Source organism: Semicossyphus pulcher, unplaced genomic scaffold (assembly GCF_022749685.1).
Source record: "Semicossyphus pulcher isolate SPU_LCO1_2020_fin unplaced genomic scaffold, fSemPul1.0.p SCAF_8, whole genome shotgun sequence".
Lineage (NCBI taxonomy): Eukaryota > Metazoa > Chordata > Actinopteri > Labriformes > Labridae > Semicossyphus > Semicossyphus pulcher.
In genome coordinates this window covers 30,660,032-30,687,156 of record NW_027211759.1, presented here as the reverse complement: position 1 = coordinate 30,687,156, position 27,125 = coordinate 30,660,032, and the positions used below count along the sequence as shown (strand labels likewise).

The following is a 27,125-nucleotide window of genomic DNA, read 5'->3' as shown; positions in this document are numbered from 1 at the left end:
ATCCTACAATTGCTGTAGATTGGTGGAGTAGAAAACTTGTAATCACCTCAGTCTGCTCTGACAACATGCATTTTACATCCTTATTTGCTTTGAAAGCATCATTCTCCTGATAAACCTGCATTTTTTAATATTTCCCTTCCTCAAATAACGGAAAATTCATGCTAGTTATCTGTATTTTAATTTGAGAGTCTATCTGTGTCATCCAGGTCCATATGCCCCAGCTCACTCTTTTATCAGAAACAACAGTGCTTGAGATAAATGTCAACATCAGCATGCTAACATGCTAATAACAACAATGCTGATAAGCTGATCTTTAGCAGGTATCATGTTTTCCACTCTCACTATTATTGTTAAGGATGGCAGCATACTAAAATTTGCTGATTAGCACATAAGATACAGCTGAAGCTAATGGGAAAGTCATAAGCAAGCAGATTTTGCAAGTATTAAGCTATAAACCAAAGCATTTAGACAAATGGAAACGCCAAATGATCATGCTTGACGTTAAGGGATCACCAAAGTCATGAATATTGTGTTACATTCTAAGGGGGCGTATAATTGAACCGACTTTAATTGTAATTCATCCAATAATCAAGACTTTCCGCTAAAACCACAAATGTCCATCTCATGTTGCAGCTATATGAAAAGTCAGGGGAAACTAGAGTTACATGCTACATCGTCTGAGCACAATGAATATTTGTAACACAGTTTGTAGCAGTCCATTCAGTAGATGTTGAACGATATCTCAGAATAAGGTGCAAGAGGAAGAGTCAGAGGTACCACCAAAGTCACCAGGACTAATGCTGCGTTCCAGACAACTGGAAAGTCGAGGTTTTCTGACCTCCCACAGGAAAAATTGCTCTGGAACGCCATTCAAAGTCGGAGTTCCTACCTGTGAACTCGGAGCAGATTCATCTACCCCGACTTCACAGAGACTTAGATGTCTGACGTCACACAACAATGGCTGCACCCGTGAAGAGGCACATCGTTAATGGTAAACTATTAACTGAAAAGCAACGTAATATATATTAGGCTGCATTTAATTGAAATACAACTACTATCATATAGTAACACATGTTCTGCATTACACTGACAAGAGATGTCACCAATGTGATAAGGTAGCTGGTTACTGTAAATAATCTCTGAAAGTCATCTTTTCTCCACTAAAGTTATTCTGGAAAATTTGTTAAAAATGCAAAAAAAACAAGTTACAACATTTGGATAAAATTTACACTTATTCAGATTACCTAGCGTTAACTCGTGTCGTTTTTTCTCATCAGTTTTGTTTACTTAGGCAAGTAAACTGAACTGCTGAATGTTAAACCGGCTAAAGACTTGCCAAAGAAACGACAGTTTATTACAGTCGGCCAGGTTTTTTATTTACATTTGGCATTGTGCACCTTGAACGCTCTGAGTTCGTAAGTCGGAAATTTCTACTGGAAAGTTCTCGAGTTCCCAGTTGTCTGAAACGCAGCATAATCGTCTGTGCATCATTTAAATATGTACAAAATTTCAAAGTAATCTTCTAGCAGCTGTCAAGACATTTCTCTAATAAAACACCACAATCACCAACCTCATAGTGGCATTCGCAGTTCGTTACACCTCATCCTCTGGAGACCATGAACATCTGTACTTTAATGGAAATCCATTTAATAATAGACATAATACATTTACATTGGAACTGGTATATGCAATATGTCCAGAAAAAATAAGTTGTTACCTGTTCTGTACCTCAACTAAAATCAATTGTACATTAAAATTTTGGATGAGGAGGTGGCATACTCTCTCTATAAGTAAGGATGATAAAAGAACATGCTCTATCCATCCATAAAGTGGACAACTCGACATGGGACGGAAGTGGTTTTCTTTGTACTGTATGTTCAGAGAAAGAAGTAAGAAGGAGATACAGTTCCTCTCTGTATGATTTTTTCAAAAGCATACTTACAGCAGCTAAGCCTTTGTTAAGGCCGGGACAATAGGATTACATTCACAAAAGTCTGTTCTTTTTCTCACTTTTCTTGCTGTCTGAGGCTCTGTCGCCCTCCCATGCACTCAGGCTGCTGCTAGCCTGCCGGGACAATGCACTTACATAACCAATCCCTCTCTATAATCCCAGCCTGTGTGGCCCCTCCCACCCCACCCCACACTGCCGTCTGTCTCTCCTCTGTGTCTAGTCCAATCTCTGCCCTTCCTGATGCTGCTGCTGGTGGTGGGGGGACTCCCTGGTATCCAGATTACTATAGAAGAAGCGTCATGACCTCTTAATCTTTATCTCACCCAGTTACATGTATGCTCAGTATCAAAACTGAATGACAGGGCTTCATTCTCAATGCTGAGCCACATACATGTTTAATATCACATGTGACAGTTTTACACTGCTTTGCTGTTAATAAGAGTAGGTTGCTGTTAATAATGAATGCTGCTCAAATTCTCCTGTTTAAATTAACATTACATTTAAAATTAAACTTTTTTCAATGCACCCTAAGAAATGCCAATGAAGATTCTCACAGAAGGCTTTATGATATGTAAATACACACATCTAAGGGTAACCAGAGTTGTTTTAGAAGACTTTTTAAATTATAAAGCCCCACATGCCTTATGCCTATACTTTCAATAAAACGCAGAGACATCCGCATATGCACTTATGATAAGGATAATGAACATGACCACCAATAGGACATGCAAAAGCAAAATAAAGGGAAAGTAAATAAAAATCAAACGGCACTTCAGTCTGTAAAGCTTGAATATCTGTGGATAGTGCAGGTGTCCGGAGGTGAGTGAGTTGGGGAGGTTAGGATTATTTAATAAATGATGATAATGAAATAATTCAGTTGCATGGAATACGTTTAAACAATATGGAAATACAAAATCAACTGTAATTCATGTTTTTTTGTATACATGTATTTAGAAATGATTTCTCATTTAAAATGTGGACCGATTTCTACTATCTGTGATTCGTGCAGAGCGCGCTCCCGCGGCTAAACTTCAACAACTGTGCGCGCTCCGGAGCGGCTGGTACTTAACGCCTGGCGTCTCGTCTCTGCTACAGGAGAAGTGCGAATGTGTACACCGAGCGAACGAATGAAATACGATAAAGTGGGATATTGTGCCCATCACCTCGCCATACATTCACCCATATATCTGCAGTGAGCTGAAGGATATTTTGTCCGAGGTAAGCGGGTGTGCCGTGACGAGTGAAACATCGGATTTTCGAGCGTAGTGTGTGTGCTGGGGAAAAACAACAGCACTGCTGTAGCGTAGCAGACGTTAGCTTCCTTCATTAGCGCGGTGCTAATGTTGCCCGTTAGCTAGCTGTGCTTGGCAAAAAGCTGGCTAGTCGTGTCGGTGGCTTGTTTGTTATGTTGACGATTGAAAATGCACACTTGTCTGTGGTGTGCAGTCGACTGGCATTCCTGGTGAGCAAAAGTGACTGAACTGTTCATGAAAAATGTTAAGGCATCGGTTTCTCAGCTTGTTCACACACTTGCTATGCTAACAAGTACCCGATTCAGCTAGCTATATGCTACGGGTTACTGCTTTACGGCAAGACAAGGCCCTGTATGTCTTTAACAGTGGATGCTAGCTGGGCTTTGCCGTTGTCTGCCTTGCCAGACAAGGCCATTTTGCTTTCAAAGCAGGTTAGTTCAGGTCAACAGAAACCCATCATGGCATTGTTTTGTGTGGGAGTCTAACTGGCACAACCTGGTTTGGTGATGGCTGTAAAGGAAGTGATGACTAATGTTTACTTAAAGAAACGAGTGTAGCTGCTGTCATCGTTACTGAGTGTAACTGAGTGTGTGTTTGACCCGTCTCTAAGGGGAGGACGAGTGAATGTCAGCTTTTACTTGTTAATGTATCTTGAGTGGCTGTGATCTGCTTTATGGGCTTTTTGTCACAGCGGACATTTTTAAATCCAACAAGAGGAAAAGCACAGGTGTTAATAATAACTTTAACAATGGTTCTGTTCTGTTCAGGTGGTCGAGAAAGCCATGACTGGCAGTCAGCATGCACACAACCAGGACCATGAAATTGAAGCAGCTAAATGGAATACAGCCATCATTAATGCTATTATAAACACCTGTGCTTTTCCTCCTGTTGGATGTAAACATGTCCGCTGTGAAAAAGTCCTATTACACATTAATCTCCGGTTGTATTGCTATTGCAGCGGCTGAGCAGATCGCGCACCTGTCGATGTGTTATGAACTATGCTGTCAGAAACAAAACTCTGCTGGGTATCACAGTGTGACCTTATGATTAAGTAACTTCACTTAAGGGATCCTCATTGCTAATCACTTTTGTTTATCTTTCTACCATTCTCTTGTTGAGATGGGATGCATGTTAGGTGGGAATTATGTTCAGGGACTAAACCTGATAATCACCAAAGAATGATGAGGTGTAGAGTGAGTTGTCCGGACTACACAACATGAGCTTTTACATGACACTAGTGTCATCTTCTATACAGATGCTGTAACATGAAATGCACACACTGGGCCTATATGTCAGATTTGTCGGCTTAAAAGCTCCTGATATTGGTCTGCACCTTGCAGCCAAATATTTTCAGATTTTACTCTAAGGGGAACTGAAACATTTTGCAATATGCAAAATATTGGGAAGACAATAATGCATTTATTAACTGCATTTTTAATGTGGCAATCATTTGAAATTGTCTTTAATGTTGCTCGCAGTTCATAGTGTCCAGCTAAACTGAATGCAAAAATGTGTACATTACTGTAAAATGACATTGCGACAACATGACCAAGAAAGTTTTGCAGCCCCCTTTTTTTGGACGGCAAATCACTGTCAATGTTTTAGAAAGTGTAATTTGTGTTTTCTTTTACCCTAAATAATTTATATGATAAAATATCAATACTTTCCCCTGTATTGATACAATATTGCCACACAAAATAATGCTATCCATTGTTTTTTTTCTCTCCCCTATAGAGTACACATAATTGACCAGAGAGATATTCTAATGCAAAATACAAGAGTGATAGTGTTGAGGTAATCAGAGGACATGCTGGTGAACCTGTCTGCAAATGTTTGAATTGACCAGAAATTACAATGAGAGAGATGTGGTGTTTGTTGAGAAAGCTGGAGTACTCATAAGTACGGCCACAGTGTAGTGTTGCGTCGCATTTGTGGCTGAGACATGTAGATGTGCGTGTCCTGTATTTGAATGTGATTTCAGGTGTCTCACTGGCTGCCTCTTATCAATGATAAATACACAAATGTTGGTTAACTTTGCCTTTAATATATTACACAAACACATGCAATCAGTGCTGTGCTTAAAACATAGCCATTTGTCAGGATTGCATTAAAGGGAAGGTCCAACCTTATAGTGATGTTAGGCTCTGCAAACCAGTTTTCCCTTGGGAGAACCTGAGTCAATCTTTGTCAAATATGTCTGGTCTGTTGTGATAGGGCAACAAAAGGTCTTCTGAAAAGGTCTCAAGTCATGACCATAACATACCGCTCATTTTTGCAGAAATGAAATGAAATGCGTCATCAAACATTATTCTGATACATTCAGTCTGTACATCTAAAACTTGATTTGAAGGTTAATTAACAACATTTGTTCATTATGTTTATAGTCAACTTTATTTGACTGGCATTAGGCATACATATTTGCTGTTATAAATTAGTTGTATATAAATGTAATTACCAGGATACATGGCTGATGATACTCCAGTATTTTCTTTACAGTCCCTGAAGTAAATTTGGAGCCCTTGTGTCTGTACATATAGATGTTTCCTCTAAGATTGCATTCAACCACAAACACTGGACGAGAGAACATTATGACTGCTGTTCTCTCCAGTGATGGATTAAGTCTAGTGTAGCAATGCCAAAGGCTTGGGCTTTGACAGTTTGACTTTCTGCAGGGAGATAACACAACGGTCATCAATTGGCTCAGCAGCAGGGGCTCCTGTCCTTTCAGTGATTTGGTCCTCCTAACGCTGGTCTACACTACTGTATAAGCTTAAGAAAGTAGTTAACACAGTTTGTAACAGGTGCAACAGATCTAACAGATGAGTCAGGATTGTCGATACGTCAGTTCGCGAACTCCCTCCCAGTCTCAACTTCAGGTCCGGTTGGTTAAAAATGAGTAAAAACGCGCTCACAATCCTGAGCAAGAAATTGGCCTCTTGTATTTATGCTGACTCTCCGTTGTACAGCGTTGGCCGCCTGTAATGCAGCAACAGAGATGAACTCGCTTTGACCCGAGGGTTTTCCGTAGCTTTTAGAGAGGCTTAGTCGTTTGATAATGTAGCCAGCAGGTTGGTTTTCATATGTGGACTGATGTTGACAGATGCCAAGATGACAGGGATTTATGTCATGGATAGGAACAACTTATCCTCATGCAATCCTTATACTCACTTAAATGCAAGAAAAGAAAGTAGGTTTTCTTTTCATTTTTGAGTTTTAACAATGGGACATGTAGCGCAGGGCTTCACAAATTATGGCATAAATGGGAATTATGTGTGGTTCACTTCCAATTTGGATTTTGATTCTTCAACATTATAGGTATTTCAGTCTTTTTGGGGGGGAATTTCTACATATTGGCATAGACCCTATCTTGATAAACATTGCAGTAGTTAGTCCTGAAGCAACAGTGTATGGCAAAAAAACAATACAATTATTTTACTGTCTATTTCGATTCATCAGTATTTATTGCCATGATGGCCTGCAGTGCTGTCTTTCCTGGAATACACTGCATGGATAAAGCTTGTTCTTAATTGATGCCAATATTTGAATCTGAAAAGGTGCTACCAAATTGACAGTGCACCTTTTTTCAGCATCAGGTTAGCTTATTGTGTTTAATTTCATGTGCTCCATCAGAGGCCATAGAGGAGCTCCAAATGTGTGAGCTACTTAACCTTCACCGTTAAAAATTAAACAGGACTTTTACTTCTAGAGGAAAAATAACTCCTCCCTCTTTGCAACTCTATTGGTGTTTACAGGTGACATTTATTGATCAAGTTGTATGTTTGTGTGTGTGTGTGTGTGTGTGTGTGTGTGTGTGTGTGTGTGTGCGCGTGTATGCGTGTGCATCTTCATCCATGACTTACCTTGTCTGTTGGCTTTTTACCGTCCTGACAAAACATCTGCAACACATGTCAAGTGAATGGAGTTCAGCTCTTCCTCAGAAGAATGGCAGCTGTCGGGCTAATGCATGAGTGGGGTGTGTGTATGTGTATGTGTATGTGTGTGTATGCGTCAGTGAATGAGTGAGTGAGAGAGACGGAGAGTGACTCACAGAATCTAAAAGTGAGGTAATTCTAGATCTGTTACTAATGCCAAAGGGAGTCCCCGCTTGCTGTATCATTCTCTTTGTGTGCACCCGTCTGTGTGTGTGTACGCGTGACACATATCTATGTCTGCATATTAAAACACAAGGGGAGTGTGTGTGGGGTTGTGTCAGGTGAATTCTCCATGGTAATAAGCTGCTTAGCTGCACTGAAAAAAGGTGACGGAAATGTTCACATGTTGTTGTTTTTGTGTCTTCAGGAGTCAAACTTAGGGCCAGGGCTGACTGCTACACAAATTCCCAGAGATTATATTTTGCACAAGAAGCAAACTAAATATCCTCAGTATTACTTTTTTTGCTTCAGATTTAAATGTCATGAATTGAAACAGATTGAGCCTTTGGTTTGCTGTCCCACTAACTCTTGAAGAACTTTTTGCACAGTCAGTGAGGAAACTCTTTCAGCCTGTACACCAAGCCTTCAGTCTGTCACCAAACACAGGTGTAAGGACTGTTCGAATGTGGATCTTCACTCTGACTACAGATTGTCATCAGTCTAGACATTTTTACCACACTTAAGTCTTCGCTAAGATTTTATTTGGACTTAGTGTTTTCCTCCCTTCCTACTTGTAATGCAGGTGTTATTGTGTATACACATTAGCTTCAGAATTTAGCTTCAGGGTGCACTCAGCAGTAGTGAACGGAATGAGACGAGTGACATCGTAAGTGTGATGATTAGATCTCCCAAGGCATTGTTAAGATAATCTCTTAAAGGTTTTAAAGTGATAATACTTTTAAATGCTAAAAGAGGCTTAATGTAATTGAAGCAGTTCCTTTGTAAAATGTAGTACTAAAATAAATATGCCTTTGCTTTCTTCGGCCTAGCTTCAGGGACTTGGATCAGGTTAGTAAAATCTCAATGGAAATGACAGTAGAAGGGATTTCATATGGAAATGTGGGCTTGTACTCAAATCTTGTTTTACAACCTCCATGCCAAGCAGGATGGGAAATTAACTTTTTAAAACGTGAACATCTACCAGCCACTGACATAAAAAGTTCAAATTCATTATTTTATGTCTGAATCAACAAGCCTCTTTCATACTTTGGCTGCATTTTGTTGTTGCTAATTTTCAACACTGCTGCCAATGTTCCTTTTATCTCCAACTAACTTGTCTTATTTTTCTGTAACTCCCTTAATTTCAATTCAGTGATGCTTTATTGGCATGAAAAATTGACATTTGTATCACCAAAGTGTGCTTAAGACATAAATAATCCGTGTCTCCCCCTCCCTCCCACCCTCTTCTCCTTTGTAAACTCCTGGCTGTGGGTGATGAAGTGTTTGGGTCCCTGTTGGTGAACTGCTGCCCGGTCCAGATGGCTCATTGTTGTATCTGTTGCCCTGCCCCTTTAATAACACACTTTTGGCATTGGCTAGTGTCAGTAGTGCTGTTTTATAGCTCACCATGTGCAAGTGTGTAACAGCGGGATCGCTTTGTGCCCGTATTCTTTGTGCCGCTGAATCTCTGACTGCATTATGTTCATATTGTCTGGTGATAATGTGAGCAGATGTGGTGAAACGATGGGGAGGGAGTCCAGCAGTGTGCCTCTTGTCTTCTCTTAAAGCTGAAAGAAAAGTGAAGGTGCTTTCACACTGCCAGTCTAGTTTCAATCAGTTCCTCTAAAAAATGGCATTGTTAACGCCTGTTCCAGAGAAACTACTGTACAGCTTGGAAGTCTGTCTTAGGTATATTATCAGAGGCATTTTTAGCAAATGAAAGGACAGATAAAATGATATTGTGATATGGCTAAATAGATTTATTTATTAGTGTCAATGTCACGATTTCTTCTGCAAGAAGACCTCTGTAAGAGGAAATCACCTTGGACTGTAATTTGCATATTATTACTCGTTATATTAGTTAAAGGATTTGATGAATCGAAAAACAATGGGCCGAGTGAATATTGGGGTCATCGTGATGTATAAGTTCAGCTTTCAAGCCCTAAACTTTTGTTTTAAAATGTACGATTATGCCCTAGAATGAAATACCACATATTAAAGCATTATGTAAAACTAAATGTAAAACACATGCCAGCTATTTCACACTTTAAATAATAGTATTTTACTGTTTTCTTTGTCTTTGTGTGATTAAATCACTCAAGTGTTAAGTGTGAACAAGGTCAACAACACGCTTTCTGTGTTCTCTGAGCTAGCTATCACTTTCTCTCCTGCTAATGGACAGATTCTAGGCAGCCCGAGTGTATGCAGGATAATGAGTCTGGGGGAGTGTATATCAAAGAAACTTATTTTATTAAGACATAGGTTGACATTTCAATCATCACGAGGGGCGCTGTCCCCTGATCTAACAAATACATGACTTTGTTTTGATCTGGAATTTGTGGCTTTTGGGCAAATCTTTAATACTGCAAATGCCAGAACTCAGTGGTAACACACACAACCCTCCCCGAGTTTTAACAAATGTTTCAAACAGCAGGTTACTGAATGTGATACATATACTTATTGAATTGTGGTAAACGGTGAAACAGAGTTATAGAGGAAAAGAAGAAAAGAAAAGGCAGTGAGAAAGTGAGGTATGGTGTCAATGAGGGCAGCTGCTGGTACAGCAGCCAGACAAGGCTGAAATCTGAGACTTGCACAACCACGGAGCGAGCCGGGCAGAGGGAGGGGGCAGAAAGAAAGAAACACAAGTAAGAGAAGCAGTGAGAGAGAAAGAATGTCCATCGAGGAAAAAGAAGTCAAAAATATGCAGGCTTGAGGCAGAGTAAGCATGAGACAAAGTGCTGTCCAAAAGAGGAAAATCAGTGAGATAGTAACATGAAAGATGAAGTGCAGAGTGGCAAATTTGTAAGAATGAAGTCTGTGTGAAAGAGATGACGTGTTGTGGAGAAGAAGGGGTTATGTGTTTGTGTAGGGAGTGGGTAAGGGAGAAAGGGGAAGGGAGTGTGTGAGCATGCTCTGTTTGGACTGACATTGGATGCCGGCTTTGCTCCTCTCCGTCTCACACACAAACACACCCAGCAGCAGTGTCACCTACCACACTCCAGGGGACAGAAAGAACATGGTTGGAGTAAAAGAGCGCAGAGGAGAGCAAGTCAGAGGAAGATAATCTATGTTTGGGACTTTCCCTTTTTTTATCTAAAGCCTTCTCCTCTCGTGCCAGGGAACCAGTAGAGAGGAGGGATTTTTTTGCAGTCAGCAGAGGATTATTGTTCCAGCAACTTTCATAGAAACCAGCTCTTCTGCTTTGGAAATTGTTCTTGGTGCTGCAATTTTGGAAAATGGTTGTGGTTCATGTTTAAAGCCGCAGTGGTACAGCACCGAACAGTCCCTGAAGATCTGGCAAAACGAAAAACAAAGGTTGAACTTGTCAAAGGATAATTATCCAGTGTTGGAGAGAGAATCTACAGGGACTTTGCTGAACTGCCTCATGTTGCCTTTCGTTCCTAGTGGCTGATTGGGAGCAGCCAGGGAGTGGCAGCTTGACCACACACTGACAGACTGCTTACAGACTGTTGGCTAAATGTGCAAGGCTTTCAGTGTAACAGAAAGCAATCATTGTTTGTCTGTTTCTCTGTGCTGCAGCATTAGCGCCTAGCAACCCGCCTAGTGCTCCCTTTTAGTTTGGCCTGATAGGAAGGTCAGATGGATACCTGGTTTTCTTGCTGTAGCAGCGACTGGCTGACTTTGGAGTTTAAAGTGTGATTCCCCCCGGACACAGTCATTGACCAGTTGCAGTTCCATCCCCTCTTGGGTTGTTATTTTTCAGGCTTTGAAGCATTTCTGTGTGTGTTGTCTGAACACAGACCTCATTCTTTCATTACATCTTTCCCTGGACCCTCATGAGCTCATGCTCCCTAAAGGGGGACCAGGTGGAAGAAATGTGATCCTCTGTTTTGTGGTGTGTTTCGGGCAGCAGCAGCAGTGTGTGGTTTCCATGGAAAAAGCCAAAGAAAAATGGAGTCGAGGGGCTGTGTGAATGCTTTAACCCTATGTCTCTGGTCCAAGTGAAATCGAAGCCGGCTTGCGTAGCATTGCAAGCTCCGCCCTGGAACTCCTTGTTCAGACTCTTCTCGTGTGTAACCACAAGGAACTTGCACAGGACTGAAGGTGAATGAGCTTTTAAAGGCTAATGCACTTGATCACACACTTACTCCTTACATTTACACCTTTCTCCTCATCAGCTTAATGTGTTACGAGCAGCTGTCCTTGTAGCTGCAGCCAAAGTGTTGTAAAATGTCATAAATTCCTGTGCTCAGTCCAGCTGTAGCTGTGTGTGTTTGTGTGTGTCAGGTTGATAAATTGATACTCGCAGTAAAAGGAGCTTGGCTAACAAAAGTGTTGGGGCTGTATGTTGGGACTGATTGTATGCTCAATAGCTTGTGTGTGTGGGTGAGTACAGAAGATGCTTCAAGCAAGCGTGCCTGTGTGCATTGTGGAGTCTATGTGGCGGAGTGTGTGAGCACTGTACAATGTGTGTGTGACTGAGAAAAGAGTGGGCCATGAGTTGAGAACAAAGAATGGCATGTTAGTGTTGAAGCCCGGCTTGTTTTCTGCCTCCCCCTCTCCTCGTGCTCTGTTCATGTTTTCTCTGCTCTCTCTTGTGTCTTGTTCCACATCCTCTGTTCTGTATCTTTATCTTCTCCCCCAGTTGTTGGCTATTCTTCCTTCCTTACAACTTGTTCCCTTCCCTTTGTGTCTGTGTGTTTTCTGTGTTCTTTTTCTAACTTTTCTTTGCTTCGTGTACGATCAGCAGTCTCTCAGGCGCTCAGAATATTTGCTTATTGTATTCATTTTCCATCTGTCTGTTGTCCTAAAGGCATCTGTATGGCAGTCTTTTTGTTGTATCTGAGCTTATGTGTTTATGTTTTGTCTGAGGCAAGTTGGAGCCCGCCGCAGGTTGACCTGGCTGACTCAGAGTAAATTTAGTGTTTGATGAAAATGTCTACATACCGTAAAGTATATTTGACTACTGTTTTTTAAGGAAAAATAGAGTACTACGTTACGTTGGTACGTTACTACTAACCTTTCTGTCTAACTTCTCTTTCTAAATTTAATGCATCTACATCAGTGCTTATCTCCCTGCAGGACAGATGCTTTAATGTGTGTTGTTCCATTAGCTCAACACAGCCTATGCTACATGTCCATACATGCAATAATCTAGTTCTCCAGTAAGGTTGTTTATGTGGGTTTACTAAACATGGTTGCTGTAAACATTCCTGCTGTTTGAAGTTCACAGTCCATGTTTTGAAAATGTATTTTTAAAGTTTATACAAAACGGAAACATCTCAAACATGTATTTCTCCCTCTTGTTCCCCCTCACCTGTTTTTCATTTATATATTTTATTTTTCTCATCAAAGAGGCTACAGTTGTACACATCAGCCTTTTTTATGCCTACTGATGCTGTGAAAGTTTCATTTACAGTCACAGCCCAGTAAATCAAATATGAAATGCAGCCTTGAACGACACAGAAAGTTTGGCATACACAAGCCAAACTCTGAAATTACAAGTGTTAATATTTGAGTATTTTATATGCTCAAATTTTCCACGTGTATTAGGGGTGGGACATCTGTGTATGTGATTGAATTGAAGTAAGAAGAGGCTTTCAAGGTGCATAATTGTTGTGAGGTTTTTTTTACAGAGTCTGTGTACCTCTTGGCGAGCTACTAAAATCCAGGCCGCGAGCTTCTGGTAGCTCCTGTTGCTCCTGAGCTACCCGTTGGAGGTTATATGGTATAGGACTGCATTTACGTATATGGTTAAAAAAATATACAAGCCAGCTTCTAGTGATGCAAGTTATTGTAAAATGAATGAGATTGTCAAGCTTACAGTCCTGTGTGTCTTATATTCAATTAACCAACGGCCTGTGTTGGCAAATCGTTTGTTTGCCATGTTTGTTGCATAACACCCAGAAAATCTGCTAATCTTTGAAGCTGTTACTCTGTAAGCAAAGTTGTTTTACTTAATGAGAGTGTCATGTTTACATAGGCTCCACCTTACTCCTATGACCTTAGTCGTGATGATATTTGTGTACTTAGACAGTGCAGTTGTTGATCTTGAGCTTGAATTTTAGTAACACAGGATATTTCCCAGCGCTTCTTCAGTGAATGTCATGACATCATTGTGGTTCTTCGAACCGCAAAATTACTTAAAACAGCATGCAGACACGCACTGTTTTAAAAACATTGTTAATCTGCTTAAATTGCCTGCAGTGTTGTTGTTAAGCAATGTTGCAGTGGAGAGAGACAACTGGTGGTATTTTGCTGTTGATGTTGAACACACATCAACATATTATATTGGATTACTACTTTTCAATTAAAGTATGTAGGCTATGCTTTTAATATCAGGGCCAGATTCTGAATTAAGATGCATCATTATTGTGTTGTGACTTCTGAAAAGAATCCCAGTAAAGGTGTTTCATTGTTCTGTTAATGTGTTTTAATCAGTGTGTGTTGTTTTTCAAATGAAATAAAGACTGTTTCAGCAGAGGACACCTTGTCTGCAGCAGTTGTATGTTGCACTGGCTGCAAAAGTTGTCATTAGATCTGACAGTGTGCTAAAGCTTGGCTCATTAACACATCATTTTGAAGTCAGAGCATCAGTGACGGATATGCAATGTACCAAAGTCAGACTAAGATCTTCTTGGAGTATTGGCAGCGATGTGGAAAATGTGCCCTTCTTAGCCAAAATACTATGCAAAAATCAAATATGTCCTTGTAATGACTTCACATAAAGTGAGAGTTCTTTTGTGTTGGTGATCAGAGTTTAGCCAGCTGGCTGTCATTTCTGTAAAGTGGTAGCTGAATCAGCATCTTATGATCCTCCTGACACAGACTTAAACTCACTGATGGAGCTTTATCTGCTTTATGAAATATGAATTAACGGTGCTGGGAAAACAGTGTGGAGACAACAGGGAGCACAGTGGGAATCAATGATTGTAGTCTAGTCTAATCTACATTGCATTAGCAGCACAGTAAGTGGCTTAAATGCCCTGGAAGAGCACTGCTTAGCCTTGGGCAGTGCTTCCCAAAGTGTGGGCTGTGGCCCCATTTTTACATTTTCCTATTTGCACTTATTTTGTCCCTTTGCAGATTGTTGTCGTTGTGCATAGATTATTTATTTGTCCTGAACAGTCTTCAGCTAACTTTTGCATACAATGCATAAAATAATAAAAAAATGTAGGGAAATATTAGATAATCGAAGGGATCTATCAGAGTTGTGTGATTTGAGGTTTGGGTGAGCCTCTGAATGTTAGATGTCAAATTGGCTACAGCATCGTTGGATTCAGAAATGGCTGGTCTTTGGAAGTACACAACGCTGGCAGTGCTCTTCCTGGTTGCTTATTTGCATAGCAGAATGTGTCCTACAAGCACGAGGTTGTGAATCATCATGTAAATCAGACGGTACTATGACATAACTCACTGTCAGTTACGTAATGCTTGTTGTAGTTTTACTATTGTGGTGTTAATAGTTGGTGTTATTCCCAGTGAGTGTTTTCTACCTTTTTTTTTCTCAGTACATGTTTGTTTACATTCTGTTTCTCTTTTCTCTCTTTCCAGAGGTCCCCACATTTCAAGAGAAGACGAAAGCCTTATTTGGAAATCTTATGGACGAAGGTGGGTATTTATGTTTCTGTTAGTATTCTTTCCTCCTTCTTCATCTGTCTCACAGTCAATCTACAGTTATTTAATGACAAATGTTCCAGCAGTTGTTACAGTTTACATTGTAACTGTATGTCTCCAGATGCCTGGAGACATCCACTTAGCTCTGTAAGTTTCACTGCAGGAACTGTGTGGGTAAACTTTACTGCCGATTTCAGTTACTTTAAGCAGAGCACCACAGTTTGATGTCCTGTTGGCTAGGTCAGGCATGTCTCTGCTTAATAAGAGTATTTTTTAGATGGAAACTAACGTAGGGCATTCAAGTTTGCTTAGGAGCGCTTGTTCAGCTGTCTCTGTTAACTGGCAGCTTTAAGCCCCCTTCTCACTGGTCAGAAAAACCACTAACACTCGCTAACACTCTGCTTTTGGGAAGTGGGAAAGGCTACAATCGGTATAGATGGGAACACGAAACCAGTGTCGACACGCTAATCTCCTACCCCTTTCCGGCGCGATGCTATGCTCTGTCGGTAACTTCTGCAACTCGTCATCTTGGCTACAAATTCTGCTCGTCTCCATCCAAGCAGTGCCTGAACATCGTTCCAAATTTGTCGGCGCCGTGTTTGATAAATAGACTGAGTAATAGATACAATAAAGATCTAACCGCCGTAACATCTTCACTGTTTGCTAACCTTGTCTCCGGCGCGTTTGTGACGTCAGACGGCAACGCAGCAGAAGAGAGGCCGAAAGGAGTACAGCGGTATGCCAAACACGGGTCAAAAGGATGATTAAATAATTAAATAATGTTTCAGATTTGTTAAAAGAAAAACGCTTTGTCAAGTCTGTCTACAAGAAGACAAGGAAATAAATTACATAATGCAATTCTAATGATTAACTAATAGACCCTGTGGTTTCTTTAGATTTCCATCATTATCAGGATACTCTTCAAACTGTCAGCATATCCAAAATATATATTATATATTACTAATTATTAGGGCTGTCAATCGATTAAAATATTTAATCGCATGGTTGTCCATAGCTAACTCGCGATTAATCACAATTTAATCGCACATTTTTTACCTGTTGTAAATGTACCTTTAAAGAGAGACTTTTTTTTTAGTTTTTAATCCTCTTAATCCTAGGAATGGACAAATATGCTTCCTTTATGCAAATGTATGTTTATTATTACTGCAACATTCCAAAACAAAGACAAATACTGTCCAGAATATTCTACAGAATAACCTCAAAGGTACTGCACGCTCGCGGCATTCATGTCATATATCAGTGATTTCTGTGAGAAGCACATCACATGTAGACTTGCTCTGGATTACCCTCTTTCTAGGTGCTTGTTTCTTCCTTCCACACTTTAATTGTTCTCTCTTCCTCACCTTAATTCACGTTTTAATTCACAAACTACTTTAATGTGATCACTTTGCTTTGCTTAGGTCCCAACACACCTGTACCTCTGCATAGCTTCTGGCCCCGCCCCCTCTTTCTGTCTGTGTCTGTCTGCTTTGTTGACTGTCTTCATCAGCAGTCTGTTTAATTAAGTCACAAAAGTTAAATATTTTCTCTCGCAATTCAATTCTCACAGCACGTGAGATGTGTGTGCACGAGGGACGTTATTAATGACGTAGCGATCAAAACGATCGATCGTTACCGAATGACATCTGCACCTTTTTTATAAGCTTTTTAAACAGCGTAAATCAATGCATTTACCTTAGGGACATACGGAGATACACAGTAGGAATGTTCACATTGCGTTACAGAACTGCACATGATTGTGTGCGGACAGAGAACGTTCTGATGTCCGGTGACTCCTGTCACTGTTTCAGTGCTCTTCCTCAACAAGGAGAGCAGGCGAATGACCGTTCATTTGGAGCGGAGTCATTTAATTGCACAGAAACCTGAAGCAGCGGCGGCACCACTGCAACATGTATGTAGCGGAAACACTGCCGGTGGTAACTCAGTTCACATCGCCAGTTTAAACAAATAACTTTTGTCTTGTCCAGAGAAGCATCTAGCAGGGCTTTGCGGCTGAATTTGTCATTTAAAAGACCCTTTTCTTTATCAATTTCTGCTCACTGAGGTTTGTTTCTGCATGCCATCCACAACATTGCGGCTGCATCGCTTCCTGATTTCCCAAACTACAGCGAGGGCGGAGTCATGATAATAGAACGTGCGTACGTTAATCACGCATTAAAATAATTAGTTGTGTTAAAGGAAATGTGCGTTAACGCGTTATTAACGTGTTTACTTTGACAGCCCTACTAATTATATATATTACTAATATACTGTGTAAGTAATATATAATTAGTATGTTGATCAATATAGAAAATATTATCCTGGTCTTATTTTTTGCCATAATGTTCAGCCCTTAAGTATTGAGTAGGCCTACTTTTACATCTTGTTAGTGCACCTAGTACAAGGATTTAGTGCTTCGATCAGTCTCTGATGTAGGATAAAAAACAAAAGCACAAAGAATAACTCTACCAACGCTGAACGCTCTTGCTGCACCCCCTCTGACTTTCTGTGCACTGAGCTCTGGGATTAAGAGACTTGATCGGTCTGTAGGCGGTGCTTTTATTCGGGTTGATCTGTCACCTTGAGCATAACCTCCTCTGAAGCAGGTTAGGTGTGTAGCACAAGTTACCTTTGTTATATCCTATGGTAAGAAGTAAACCACTGTACCAGCCCCTGTGTTAAACTTTACCACAAATCCTGCTTTGTAGTGCAGGCCTGTGATTCTCTTGTAGTCCAAGCTGTTTGTTGAGTTGTTCCGTGTTTGAGCATTTGGAGCTTCCAGTTTGCTCCACTTCGGCAGCATGTTGCCCCATTTACTCAATCTTTAACGCAGATGGAGGCAATGCACACAGCGTCTCTGTCTGCTACTAGCTTTTTATTTTGCCACAGGACTCGATGTAGGAAGAAAGCACTTTGTGATCAGTCCTTTGTTCTTTGCCTTTATATTGCTTCCTCTGAATGCTGAGGTCTGTGTGCCTAGTCATTGTTTGTGTCTGCCCTTCTTTCTGTCATCCTCCTCCCCTCCACCTTCTCGACACAGCAGTATGTGATCATCGCCCTCTCTATCTGGTTAGCTGACTCACTCTCTCTGTCTTCCCAGTCCCTCTCAGCTCCAGTTTTCGCCTCCTTCTCTCACACTTTTTATTGAATGTTTAATTTTGGTATAAAGTGTCTCTGGAGAAGTATCATTCCTAATGAGCTGCTGCTCCTTTTTTAATGTCCACATTGTAAAAACTGAAATCCAGAAGCCTTATAAACTGTAAATGCAGACTGTAAAAGCCTTTGCAAGACCACCTGCTAACAACAACAAAAGGGCGATGGGCCTTTTTGCCCATTTTTTGCCTTTATTTTGGCAATGTCACTTGTTACCCCGCGTAATGTGTCGTGTGTGTCGCATAAACAAGTGATTCTATGTGTATGCTCACATTGGCTCTCTTTAGTTTGGCTTGTTGCTTCTTCTTATGTGCTGCAAACTAGCTGCAGTTAGCCAGCCGAGTGAGTCAGAAGTTGTGTATAAAGTAGGCCTGTCCTTTAGGATCTTAAATAACTTGGTTTATAAATGTCATCAAGCCTTATTACATCAATTTGAGTGTGTACAGTACTCTGTTGCACGTTGGATTATTACAGTAACACGAGCTTATGTTTGAACAGGTGACACGAGAAGATGTGCGGCCAGCTTGGATTGCAAAGTAGTGGAAGAAAATAGTGAAGGTTGAAAAGACGATACAGGCCACAGAAATAAACAGGCCCACAGTTTGTGATCATCTCAAGCTGACAACCAACTGAAACTCTGCGCTGTCTTTTGTTAAATACAAATAGCCTATCACCAAAGCACAACGTCAATGCCTCAGCATCTCAGGAGAAAGCATTCGGTCTATGCATCTAGTTCATGCAGCAGACCTGACACAAGTTAGCACGAACGTTAGCATTAAGTGTTAAACTGTAACTGTAACTGAATGCTAGTTAAAATGAAGTCTAATTACCATGAATTTCTTCATCAGTCATCAGACGCAAAGTACAAAATGCAAAACCTTCTACCCCTCTCTGTCCAGCCTCGTATCACCTCGCACTGTCACTAAGCAGCAGCAGCAGCGTGCGTTTGCATAACTCAGCCAGTCTGTAGCAATGTGTTAATCACATCACAACCGAGCTGTCTTTTTCAAAGATTGCAATAAACCAGTGTCAAGCAGCGAGTGCTAATCTCTTGTCAGAATTCAAATCAGTTAACATTGTAACATGATCAATAAACAGATGAAACATACATAATCAAAGAGAAAAAATACTTACATTCACACAATCTAGGATTGGGTGTGGCAACTCTGCCACTATAAAACCCGCCCCCTTCCCTGGCCCCCTTGTTGAGGGCCTGTGTTGATCTATTTCAGTATGTATGTATAGCCATACAGTAACTCTGACTGACTAACCTTGTGTTATATCAGCTGGAACTCCTTTATGGTTCCTATGCTACGTTTGCCTGCTTAAGAAAGAACATGTCCTCTTTTTGTTACAATTATAATCATGGTTTCAGCTTTAGTTGACACTTGTCCTCTCCAGTGGTCACACACACACATCACGAGATGGGACTCCAATGTTTCACTTGTTAAACAGGAGTATCAAGCAACCACATTTAACATTTTTCCAAATTTATGCTGAAACCAATTAAATAAGTGAGATATTGAGTTTGCTCTAGTGTTTAACAAAAACACATTCCAAGTTTCCAGTGTTGAGGTATCTATACGCTATAAAAAAACCAACTATTTTAAATTATGAAATACTCAGGATCTCATGAGGCTACAGTATGTAACTCTTTGCAACCAGTTCTGGTTTTACTTTTGTCTTTAAGCTGTCAATCTGCCAAGTCACTGACGGCCTGTACAACCTCTGACAGTCATTGCATGCCAGCTGACTCCGACCCTGGCCTTGGCCGAGCTGAATGTCCACAGCTAATTTTGTCCCACTGCTGTTAGTGCTGCTGCTAGCATGCTAGCCGGCTAAGAAGTTCTATTAATAGCCGCTAAGGCATTATCTCCATCACAGCAGATGTGTTTACAAGCTGACGGGCACAGTTGCAGCCAGCTAATACTGTCTGTCATTAGGTCCAGCCTTACCTCTGCAGTTGGCATGCGAGTGCATGCACAGAAGCTTTACCCCAACAGATGCACTTACAGAAGCGGACTGCCTGCTGGCGCTGCTGCCAACTACCAAGCTCGACGTAAAAGCGTAGCTTATGCAAGTAGTGATGATGTGGATAAAAGCATCCCACTCTCTCTATTTGATGTTATTGGGTTAGTGGACAAAAATGTCAACAGGAAATCAAAAATTACTGAAATGTTAAAAGGCTTTCTCAGTAGGAGCTCTGGAACTAAGTTATTGCTTTATAGTGCTGTTTAGAAAACTGAAACTAATCCAACATTTTAGGCTTTTTACTTAATTGCTTATCAGATAGGTAGCCATCATCAAATGCTGCATTACCACAAAGATCCGGATAGCTATTTGCAGTGAAAAGATGCCAAGGAAAATTTCAGACCACATATGGTGTTCCCTGACTTTAGCAGTATTTTCTATTTAACACCTTTTAAAATTCAAAATAAGCTGCTGGGTTAAGCAAATTGTGCAGCCATGACTAAAGCTTTGGCAGCATTTTGCTTGTGGGTGTTAATTTCCCAGCTGTTGTACTGTCTGTCTACATACTGCTGCACCACCTGACTCTCTTTTTCTGTCTTTACCTCCCACACATACTATCCTCTTCTTCTCCTCTCTGTTCTGGATCTCCCTGTGCTGCGTCTGTCTGTGGGAAGGGCTATAAAAAGGATGAACTATGCTAGGGAGCAGGGTAGGTGGGGACACAGGCATGCACAGTCATCCCACCCAAACCCTGTTCTACCCAGAAAAGACCTGACATAAGAAACATCCTCTTTATCCTCCCGTCCTTCACTCCTTTTTGTATCTCCACACCCACACTGCTGTGTCCTCTCTTTGCATAGTTGCTCATCTTTCATTCCTTCTCGCTGCTTCGTTTCTCTATTGTCCTCTGTGCTCATCTTTTTTTCCCTCTGTTTCCATTAAGTTGGTTGCTCTTTCTGTCCTCATGTGATGTTCTCGCCCAGCCTCATTCTAAACTTTGCTGTCTAACTCCTCCTCTCCCCCTGCTCTTTCTTTTATTAACATCTATCTCCTCCTTAGTTCCTCTTTTCTACCCCTTTTCCTCCACACATACCCTTTCCCCTGCCTGTCACTTTGACTCTCCTCTTCTCTATTCTCTCCATTTCTAAGCTCCACAGGCCATCCCATAATTAACCGCAAACCAGTGACCATGGCAACTGCACAGCGTGATAGGAAACAGCAGATACACAGACACACACATACACCACATCTGAGTTTAGTTTACTGCCTGCTGGTTCTTTTTTTATGTATGTAAACCAGAAAATGTGCCCTGTTCTGATTCGTTGCTTGGACTATAATAAACATGTTGAACATGGTGGGCTCAGACTGACACTGACGGGCAGTAAAAGACAGGATCCAGTTCTCTGCTCATCCCTCAAACTGGGCCGTAGAAAGATGTGTCAAATGAAATCCAAATGGCTGCAGGTACCAGAGTCTTAACTGCAGAAGGGTTCAGTCATATTGGTTCAAAACCCCAGTGGTGATGGATATTACGCAGCCTACTGCAGGCACATTGGAAAGTGTTGTAGGATGACTACATGACTTCAGATGACACACACTGAAATAAGGAGGAGGGAAGCAGTACAAGACTTGTTATTGGAGGACAAATTAGAACATGATGTAGATGATGAAAGCTTTCTCACGGCTTTGGTTGTTGAATCTGACACAATATTTTTAAACACGAAAACCAGATTGAACTCGTGAACATTTCTATGCAATGGATGTAGAAAAAAACCCTCCAGGATTACGCTGACAAGATTTGTTCACCAAGTTAAAAGGTATAAAAGACTTTCTATTTGCTGAACAATATTAGATGACAAATAAGATTTAATGATATAACGTATCTGTGAACTCAGCAGTGTGTCACTCTCTCTGTATCATCATCCCTCTCTTGCCCTGATGTCTATGTAGTGGATTGCCGTCAGCTTTGATGTGGAGGATTCAGAGGTATACAGGCACTTAGAGCTTTTAACCTGTAGATGTGCAGTCAGTAAGAACAAGGTGATGTGTAGAAAATTGTCCATACTTCTCTCTGACACACAGACTCTGTGTCCCTGATAGAGTGCCGTATAATGTGCTGAAAGTTTTATCATGGCCTCTCTCCCTCTCTGTGTTTATCAGAAATGAGTCGCCAGACTGCCACCGCGCTGCCCACAGGAACCTCCAAGTGCCCCCCCTCTCAGCGCGTGCCCACCCTGTCAGGCACCACAGCCTCCAACAGTGACCTGGCCAGCCTGTTCGAGTGCCCTGTCTGCTTTGACTATGTCCTACCCCCCATCCTGCAGTGCCAGTCCGGACACCTGGTATGTACACTCCAACCTGCTGTATGCAGTGTGTTTTTACATGTCATTTCTAGGGTCTCACATGCACCTTCTTAGATGGTTAAATACTGTTTGTGTACTGCATAAAGTTTTTTGTAAGAAGTAATCAATATTTTACCAAACCTTTTCCTTCATGAGAAAAGTTTTATAACCTTGCTGAACAAGTCAGTCTTTATTACAGTGCTTACATAATAGTCATAAAACTATTAATAGTCATGAATAGTACAGTTGTTTATTTAGAAAAAAAAATGTGTTACCATGGTTTTTCAATACCAAAAAAAAAGTATTTTGGGCTGGTAATGAAACTGTTCACCAGTGCATTGCGCCAATGCAGATCACTTGCAGTGTGTTTTTGCTATGCGCCAGTATAAACAGTGGAAATGAACATTTTTATAAGGTTGTGGTTCAATCAGAGATCAAGAAAACAGCTGTATGAGGATTCTTAAGTTTGAGTGTAATTCTGTCTCTTTGAAGTTAGTTACAGGTTTAATAACAACAACACATTCAAACTGGGCCCCTCCTCCTGGGCTCTTTGTCACCAGAAGCTCACTCTCACTCTCTCGTGTGAGAACACGCCCGCCCCGCTGAGCTAACACCGACAGCGTCACTGTTACCTTTTGCGCTAGCATGCTAACCGCCGGTTAGCTTGTCCTACCCGGTTTGAGGTACCTACCTGTCCAACAGAAAGAAGGCCAACTCTGCATCCCTTTCGCCATGTTCGCCGCTCTGAATGGGGCCCATTTGCTAATTTGAACCACTCCCACGCTCACCTATACGCTGTGATTGGCTCAGGGAAACACAACAGCGTCCTTTCTAAACATCACATCCTCTCTCACCTAAAGTATTATTCAAGGTTTGAAATTGATATTTTGTTTGTTAATATGTGAAAGAGTTTAAAGCTTAAAGGCCAAAACTTTATTCTTGTAGAACACAGAACAAACTGTTAAAAGTTTCCTGCAGGCCTTTATTTTTGTCCTCAAGCTGCTGAATAGGTTTCATTATGACAAGGCAAAGCTGTTAAGAAGAACATCTTCGTGGGGGAAAACCCTAACAACACCTTTGTTGTGTGTCCGTTCCCAGGTATGCTCCAACTGCCGGCCCAAGCTCACCTGCTGTCCCACCTGCCGAGGGCCTCTGGGCTCCATCAGGAATCTGGCCATGGAGAAGGTGGCAAACTCAGTCCTCTTCCCCTGCAAGTATGCCTCGTCGGGCTGCGAAGTCACCCTGCCTCACACCGACAAGACGGAGCACGAAGAGCTGTGCGAGTTCCGGCCGTACTCCTGCCCCTGCCCTGGCGCCTCCTGCAAGTGGCAGGGCTCTTTGGACGCTGTCATGCCACACCTGATGCATCAGCACAAGTCCATCACCACACTGCAGGTCAGACACTGACTCGTCTTTGCAGCGTCATCCATAGAGACAGAAAGCAATGCATCACAATTTCGAAACCACGCCCTCTGGAGGGGAAAGATCTGCTGAAATACTAACATAATGGCTGAAAAACACAAGCTACAGCATCTAAAAGGAGCATTTTAGTGCCCTGTGTCTACCGGAGAGGAAAAATGTAACTTGATATGTTTGGTCTGTCTCACTTTCTCCTTACCTTGCTTTCGATCCGACTGAATGACCAGAAGTGAAATACTTACAACTATTTGATTAAATCACCAGTGATATCATCATGCAACAGAAATCACAAAGAACTCATCAAGACCACATATTTTGTCCGTTTACAGTAGCAATATCTTCTGTTTCACAACTTCAAAATGTTAAATTAGCTGCTTGGTACCTCCACATTATACAAAGTCAATAGAAAGCCACACATCTGTTCCCCATGCAGTGTTGGTGGGACTTAATTGCCCTCTTTTTTTATGAATTCAGCTTAATAAGGGTGAACAGAGATAGTTGTCAAAGCAAAGATGAATCATCTTTGTTCTTCCAGAACATGAAAATCTATTCTTGCCAATCTTTTATGATCACGCCCCATTTAACAACATTCAGGCTCCTGCTCATTATCATCTGTTTAAAAGAGGCAACTGTTGCCTGCTGAATGTTCAGAATCCTAAATATGTGACTCCACAGGCGCACGACAGTTGGCATTTTCCATCAGACCTGCACTAAACATTCATCACCACATTGCCAGCCCTTAATAAAATGTGTGTGGATGCACATTGTGTGTGATATACAATGTTAATGTGTGGGTATGAAAATAGGCATATTTAGGTTTCCCTGTTTTTTACAAACGTATCTCCACTTGAATAATTTATAATTCAACCTTAACTCACCCTCTTGAACCCTGTGTGTGTGTGTGTACGTGTGTGTTTCTGTTCAGGGGGAGGACATTGTGTTCCTGGCCACAGACATCAACCTGCCCGGCGCAGTGGACTGGGTCATGATGCAGTCCTGCTTCGGCTTCCACTTCATGCTGGTTCTGGAGAAGCAGGAGAAGTACGACGGCCACCAGCAGTTCTTCGCCATCGTGCAGCTCATCGGGACTCGCAAGCAGGCCGAGAACTTCGCCTACCGGCTGGAGCTCAACGGGCACCGGCGTCGCTTGACTTGGGAGGCCACGCCACGCTCAATCCACGAGGGCATCGCCACAGCCATTATGAACAGCGACTGCCTGGTGTTCGACACGTCTATCGCACAGCTGTTCGCCGAGAACGGAAACCTGGGCATCAACGTCACCATCTCCATGTGCTAAGAACTTTTCAAGAGAAGAGGGTCAAAAAGTTACAGATTGTGTCAGGGGGCCGTTTTTAGGGGGTCAAATCAGTTGTGACCTCACAGCGCCCCGCCCCCTCTCTGCCTCACCCCTTGAGACGTGGAACTGGACTGTCTGATCAGGCAGCTGTGGAGACCCAGGGGGTGGGATGGATGGATGGATGAATGGATGGATGAGTGGAGGAAAAAATATACACAAGGACTTAACTGTGTAGTGCTGGCGATAGACTTCCTAACACACACAAACGTATATATGTGAGACTCATGCACGCACATGCAGTCTCGCTGTCTCTTGGTCATAAACTCGGAAACAAACTGAAAAGCTGTTCAGTCAAACTTGCCCCCCTTCCCCCCCTTCTTATTTCAGTGTCTCTCTTGCCCTCAGTCATCCTCACGTTTCACAGTACAGCTCTCGTACCTCCTCTCTCAGAAAGGAGGCTGGTTACTTAAGCTATATCTCAACACGGACTCCTGGTCAGTGCGGGGTAGCTAGCCAGCTATTTAGCACACCCCCCAATTCCCTGCTGCTTGTAATCCACCTCAGAACCCTTTGGACCTCCTGGATTGAACGGTTCACACTCTTGCAGGGCTCCACGTGGCTGTGGCCTGGTTTCACCACAGTGGGCGTCTTCATGTATTAGCTAGCTCAAACTGGAACCCAGAGCCCACGAAGTTCCTGACGGCGGATTAGGAAAATGATCTTCACCTGTGACAGATGTGGCTTTCCATGGCTGTGACTGGAACTGTCACCCGAAGGCATGGGCGGCTGTAGCACCCACATAACCACAGACACCCAGTCATGTCCAGGAGGGCTGCATTAATGATCTCGGTCTATAGAACATCCGTACATCTGGTTTCCTTCCGGCCCACATCTGGTCCACATCGGTTCACCCAAGGCTGAAGATTGTGCATCGGACGCTCTTTAAATAGTTGACCGTCGTCTTTGATAGTTCTTAGAACAGACTCTGCTCTCATACTGTATGGATTTAAGGAGGCCCGCAGCTACGTCGGCCCTGGATGTTTTTTTTTATTTCATTTTCAAGGAGTGGACACAAATAGTGGAAGTCTCTCTCACTCTTAACACACACCTGTTCTTTGCATTACAGGCAGTGTGTGCAGGTGTAAAAGTGGATGAATTAAGTATACGTCAGAGCATTTTCACCCTTTTTGTGTTTGTTTTTCAGAGCGAGGAAAAAAATACACTGCATTTCAGTTGAGTCACAGTTTTCTCTTGGGTTTATTTCTTAAGTATGTTGTTTCTTTTTAATTATTTTAGTTGTTTTTTTAATGAGAGGAGAGAAGAACTCCTGATATTTGTGTGTGTGTGTGTGTGTGTGTGTGTATGTCTGTGAATGTGTGCGAGCGTGCATGCGAGATGGACATGTGGCAAAAGCCTACTCACTTCCTCCCCTCTCCTCTTCTCACTCTTCTTCTTTCATTTCTACTCTGCGTCCGTCTCGCTCTGTCTGCCAGTGTCAGCCTCAACCACTGATTGACTGATGACCCAACCAGGAATGAGGGACAGTTTCTACCGTTACAATGTTGCTATTGTTATTATTAAATGGAGATTATCATAATTATCATTTTTTGTAATGACTTTTAAAAACAAAAATTAAAAGGCAGTTGTAAAACTTGTGGCTAAACTTCAGTGTTTGTAGTTAAAAAGCAAGTTGTGTCGTTCTTCTGAAGGTTTGTTTTTTCCCCGTTGGATTGTTTTCCTCATCTATTCGTCTCTCCGTCCTCTTGTTTGTGTGGTAAGTCTTTTCTTTTCCTTTTTCTGTCTCTGAGGAGGGAGGGAGGTCAAGCCAATCATCTCTCCCTTTCTCTTCATGTGGAGTCTCAGTAATGTTGCTGCTCCCCCTCAACTCCTTGACTTTTTCTGTTTTAATTTGTCATTAAATAAATCTATCTTTTTCATACTTGATGCCTCTTTCTTTTTTCTTTTATTGAAGCCTCAGATCCTGATTACGGCTGTGTTCTTCTTTGTCTCCTTACTTAGAAGTACCCTGCAGAGTTTTGACTGCTGGTAGTGCTAAGATTAAAGTTT

At 41.7% G+C, this 27,125-nt stretch overlaps 1 protein-coding gene across 2 annotated transcripts; it reads left to right on the top strand.

Annotated features, from left to right (window-relative positions):
• Window positions 1-3,027: 3,027 nt before the first annotated feature.
• Window positions 3,028-26,997, top strand: siah1 (siah E3 ubiquitin protein ligase 1). 2 transcript variants are annotated; one of them, XM_069686930.1, is made up of 6 exons: window positions 3,028-3,169; window positions 11,170-11,363; window positions 14,814-14,870; window positions 22,161-22,342; window positions 23,441-23,737; window positions 24,687-26,997. In XM_069686930.1, the coding sequence occupies exons 2-6, from the start codon at window positions 11,246-11,248 to the stop codon at window positions 25,056-25,058; spliced, it is 1,026 nt and encodes a 341-aa protein (XP_069543031.1). In that variant the 5' UTR covers window positions 3,028-3,169; window positions 11,170-11,245; the 3' UTR covers window positions 25,059-26,997. The 2 variants fall into 2 exon arrangements, with proteins under 2 accessions (XP_069543031.1, XP_069543032.1); XM_069686931.1 differs by lacking the exon at window positions 11,170-11,363.
• The last annotated feature ends 128 nt before the right edge of the window (window positions 26,998-27,125 follow it).

Excerpts from the sequence above, each read along its gene's own strand:
- siah1 (XM_069686930.1), top strand. The coding sequence starts at position 11,246 with ATGTCTCTGGTCCAAGTGAAATCGAAGCCGGCTTGCGTAGCATTGCAA. Across the intron at positions 11,364-14,813 it reads GAACTTGCACAGGACTGAAG|AGGTCCCCACATTTCAAGAG; the intron begins GTGAATGAGCTT and ends CTCTCTTTCCAG. Across the intron at positions 23,738-24,686 it reads AGTCCATCACCACACTGCAG|GGGGAGGACATTGTGTTCCT; the intron begins GTCAGACACTGA and ends GTTTCTGTTCAG.